At 48.4% G+C, this 5,000-nt stretch overlaps 1 protein-coding gene across 2 annotated transcripts in view; it reads left to right on the forward strand.

The window, feature by feature from the left end:
- LOC122257392 (sushi, von Willebrand factor type A, EGF and pentraxin domain-containing protein 1) overlaps positions 1-5,000 on the forward strand; it is a 56,988-nt gene that overhangs the window by 43,239 nt on the left and 8,749 nt on the right. For both annotated transcript variants that reach the window (XM_043022656.2, XM_086542470.1), the window contains exons 35-39: positions 1-2,589; positions 2,831-2,942; positions 3,241-3,426; positions 3,631-3,784; positions 4,369-4,518. The exon at positions 1-2,589 is cut by the window's left edge and continues 854 nt beyond it. In XM_043022656.2, the coding sequence (XP_042878590.2) occupies positions 1-2,589; positions 2,831-2,942; positions 3,241-3,426; positions 3,631-3,784; positions 4,369-4,518 (3,191 nt within the window). The remainder of the gene's footprint in view (positions 2,590-2,830; positions 2,943-3,240; positions 3,427-3,630; positions 3,785-4,368; positions 4,519-5,000) is intronic.

Consider the following 5,000-nt stretch of genomic DNA (forward strand, 5'->3'; position numbering starts at 1 on the left):
TGGACAGAATACAGGTCAGACATTTATTTCTTATGACGACTTATCTCAATCTAATACCCAACAGAGTGCTGATGGCCTCAATTTGGTACAACAGAGTGACTATGTATATGGTGCGGAAGTTGAATATGACTGCAGTCTGGGATACAAACTTCTTGGCGCCCGAAAGAGACACTGTATGGAAACAGGTGACTGGGATTCACCAGAACCTCGATGTTATGAGCAATTCTGTTCTGAGTTACTTGCTGTGCAGAATGGATATATCGTGTACCATGGGTCTGGCGTTAATAGCCGAGCAGAATATATATGTAACCCTGGCTACAACCTTGTTGGGGTAGATTTTGAACTTTTGTGTCAGATAGATAAGACGTGGTTGGGAGAGATACCCACCTGCGAGATCATGGACTGTGGCGAACCACCAGACATCGGCAACGGAACGGTCGCATTCACAGCAACCACGTATGGGTCCTTGGCATCATATGACTGTTTCTTTGGGTATGTCATAGAGGGAAGTTTCGAGCGATTCTGTGGACCATATGGCTTCTGGAATGGTTCTATGCCTCGTTGTATTGCTGTTACCTGCAATGTGCCTGAAGTGATTGAAAATGGGTACATAACCTTCGATGGGAATCTATATGTAGGTTCCCCAATAGAATACGAATGCAAAGTGTGTTACAAGCTGAATGGCACACGCTTCAGAACCTGCCAAGTAGACGGTACATGGACCCTAGAGGAGCCAACTTGTGACCGAATATACTGCAGTGAAATTCCCGACAGCATCCCTAACGGGCGAGCTATAGGAGATGATAATGCCTGTGGCTCGCTTGTGGAATACGAGTGCTCTCCTGGGTATCGCAGAAATGGTAGGCGGAATGCCACTTGTCTGGAGAGTGGAAAGTGGAGTTCAGAGATACCAACATGCGAGAGGATCAGCTGTGGACCGCCACCTCTCTTGGCAAATGGTAACCACATAGGTCAGTCATACGACTTTACAGACAAGATCACCTTTGAGTGCGACGAAGGGTACATCATGACTGGACATAAGTTACGTGTTTGTCAAGCAGATGGTACATGGTCAGAGTCCTCTCCTGTGTGTAGCATCGTAAACTGCACCAAGCCTCAAGGGCCCTCCAATGGAAAGGTTCGCCTCAGCGGTTTATTCTTTGGGGCTTATGCTGAGGTGGTATGTGACCCTGGCTTCACCTTGACTGGGGACAAAGACCTAATGTGTGGTGCTGATGGAAATTGGAATAAAGAGATGCCGCACTGTTTGCCAGTCATTTGCCCACCCGCACCCCAGAGCCCATACGCAACTTACAACTCAAGTGAGAGACAATTTGAAGCCTTCACCGTCTTAAAGTATACATGTGACAATGGGTATCATTCTGCAGGACCAAATGACATTTTGACATGTGGAGCTTCAGGTGAATGGGAAGGAGACGTGATTCAGTGCCAGCCTGTAAACTGTGGAGATCCGGGTACTTTGCCCAATGGTTATATTGGCGGAAGCAACTACACCTTCGGCGGTGTGGTTACCTTCACCTGTGATCCAGGGTACAAACTTTTGGGTGTTCCGACAGCAGATTGTTTAGCTGATGGCTCCTGGAGTAATTACGTCACTTCCTGCATACAGATCATATGCCCATCCCCGCTACAGGTTGCATATGGAAAGATAGTGTCGGGTGGCAGTGACAGCTCGTTTGGTGCTACTTTGAAGTATGAATGTGACCCTGGATACATAATGACTGGGGATGCCACCCGGACATGTACCGTTGATGGATTTTGGACCGGGGACGACCCAGAGTGTAGGCCAGTGACTTGTCCCGAGCCATTCGAGGCTATGAATGCCGAGGTAGAGGGGGACGTTTTCGAGTTCGGTCACAGCATCAAATATAAATGCATGGAAGGTTTTACAATGCAGGGCGAGGCAGAGCTAACCTGTAAAGAAGATGGGACTTGGTCAGAAGCAATTCCAGTCTGTGAGATGGTGACCTGTTCTACCATACCGGATATCCAGCACGGCAGATGGGAGCTCAGATCTCTGGGTGAAGTGCCCATCAAGACGGAGCCCATCACAGCCAAGGGTCATGCTAAAGGGCGCGCAAAGGGTCACGGAAAAGCCGCCAAATCCGCTAAACTCCAGGAACTCTTGCAGAATGCCGGTGAAGAAGGCATCGTCCACAAATTCGGTGACCTAGTCGAGTTCGAATGCGATCCAGGTTATGCCATGACAACCAGTTCCCTCCTCGAATGCACCGAACGAGGCTGGAGTGCCCCCGTGCCGCAGTGCCACCCCATCATATGTCCTATACCTATCCAAATCCGCCAGGGAAGTATTTCAGGCAGCGATTACACCTTCGGAAGCACAATCACTTACACGTGCGACGAGGGATACGAGCTAGTTGGGGAGAACATCAGAACCTGCCAGGAAAACAAGGAGTGGAGTGGCACTGAGCCATTCTGTAAGGAGATTGAGTGCCCGCGACCTGCTCCCTTGGACGACGGCCAGACCATTGGCAGTGACATTACGTACCAGTCCATCCTCTCCTACGTCTGTGACCCAGGATTCAAGCTGGAAGGGGTTAAAACTAGGTTAGTCTTCGAAAATCATTTCTTGCTTTTGTTTTTTGTTTTCTTTGCTCATGCATCACTTTATTGGTTTATACATTTCGGTTTCTCAAGTGAAGAAGGATGAAGATACTGAAAACACACACACACACACACACACACACACACACACACACACACACACACACACACACACACACACACACACACACGCACACACACACACACCTCTAATGGACAAGCTCCAGCACAAGCCTTCCTTCAGGACGTGTGACAGCGACGGACACTGGACTGACGAACAGCCTGCTTGTGTCGAGGTGTTCTGTTCTATCCCTGACGAAGTAGCTCATGGCACGAGGAACATCATCAGTCTGAGGGTATTGTTGATGCTGATGGTTGTACGACTAACAGTAAGGTCAAATAATGTTAAAGATGCATATTGCAATAGAAACGTAGGTAATGTACACTTGTTGAATTATCTGTGGCAAATGCTCCTGCGTCACCTTCCCTTACAGAAAAAGATGGAGTAATAAGATTATCGAGACATGTCAACTCAACTCACACTCTCTCTCTCTCTCTCTCTCTCTCTCTCTCTCTCTCTCTCTCTCTCTCTCTCTCTCTCTCTCTCTCTCTCTCTCTCTCTCTCTCTCTCTCTCTCTCTTCCTGGACGAGCAGGTAGGCGGCACAGTGAGGTACACGTGCATGGAGGGCTACCGCATGGAGGGCGCGGCGACGCTCAACTGCGCTAACGACGGCGTGTGGGACGCCGCGACCCCGAGGTGCGTGCAGGTGGACTGTGGCCCCGCGCCCTCCGCCCCCTTCGTCCTCAGCCATGGCGACCACACTGTCTACGACTCCAAGGTAAACGACTCTGCGCTTTTTTCTGGGTGTATTCGTGTGTGTGTGTGTGTGTGTGTGTGTGTGTGTTTCTGATTGTGTGTTCTTTGGGACTGATGATAAGGTCAGCATGAGTGACGTGAAAATAAATTGAACAAAAAGCAGAGCGCGAGAATGATAGACAGCCACCCATGGAAACCGAAGTAACCCAGAACCCGAACACTGCAGGTGACCTTCGGGTGCGAGCGAGGCTACCGCGCGGAAGGGCCCGAGTGGACCACCTGTCTGCAGTCCGGCAGCTGGAGCAACGAGGCGCCCGATTGCCTGCTGATCGAGTGCCCTCCGCCGTCTGCCCCGAGTCATGGGCGCGTGCTGAGCCGAGGTCAGTTCTGGTGGCGGCTTTCCCTTGAGGAAACACTTTTTGCAGATTGATATAGAGATGATTGAATCAATTAATGATTATACATACATACATGTGCACTCATAGATATATCTATCCATATTTAAAAAAAGCTTATACACATATATATATGTATATATGTATATATGTAAATATATGTATATATATATATATATATATATATATATATATATATATGTATATATATATATGTATATATATATATATAATATATATATATATATATATATATAATATATATATATATATATATATATATATATATATATATATATATATATATATATATATATATATATATATATATAATATATATATATATATATATACATGGCAGCCTTACCTCCGACACGCCAACACCCGGACAGTCATTCCCTAACAATCACATCCAAACGACCACACTCTAACAATCATATTTCAACAATCACTCCCCCGACAGCCACACGCCACCCCTTACAACCCCCAACAATCATACCCTTACCCCCCCCCCCCCTCAAAAAAAAAAAAAAAAAAAAAAAAAACTCTAATCGCTCTCTCGCCCTCAGATGACGATGACGACGATGACTCGGCCGAAGAGAGGGAGATCGAGGAGATGCTTCCGGTCGCCCCGAGGAAAGGCGGGACGAAGACGAGGAAGACCAAGAAAGGGAGGAAAGGGCGAGGCCAGGCGCCGGCTCGGCTCGTGGCGCCACAGGGTGCGTTGTCGCCCTCGCAGTTCGGACGGGGAGGGGGAGGGTAGGAGGGGGGAAGGCAGGAAGGAGGGAAGGAGGGAGGGGGGTAGGAGGGGGAAAGGTAGGATGGAGGGAAGGAGGGAGGGGGGAAGGTAGCAAGGAGGGAAGGAGGGAGGGGGGAAATAGGGGGAGGAAAAGAGGAAGGGGAGAAAGGAGGGAGGGGAGGAGGAAAGGAGGGAGGGAGGGAGCAGCTAAAGGAGGGAAAGAGGAAGGGAAAGGGGAGGAAAGAAATGAAGGAGGAAGGAGGGAGGGAAAGAGGGGGTGAGAGTTAGGGAGGGAGGGAATGAGGGGAGAAGAGACGGTTGGAAGAACGAGGAGAAGGAGAAAAAGCGTAATGTCGACACAGTATGTACGATTACCAGGAGTAAGAAGAAGGGAAAGAAGTGGCATTGAGAATATGTAAACAGAGATAACGAGAAGAGGGAAGCAAGGGGCTAAGGAGAAAT

Source organism: Penaeus japonicus, unplaced genomic scaffold, assembly GCF_977035675.1.
Source record: "Penaeus japonicus unplaced genomic scaffold, GWHDUDI00000001_assembly GWHDUDI00000012, whole genome shotgun sequence".
Lineage (NCBI taxonomy): Eukaryota > Metazoa > Arthropoda > Malacostraca > Decapoda > Penaeidae > Penaeus > Penaeus japonicus.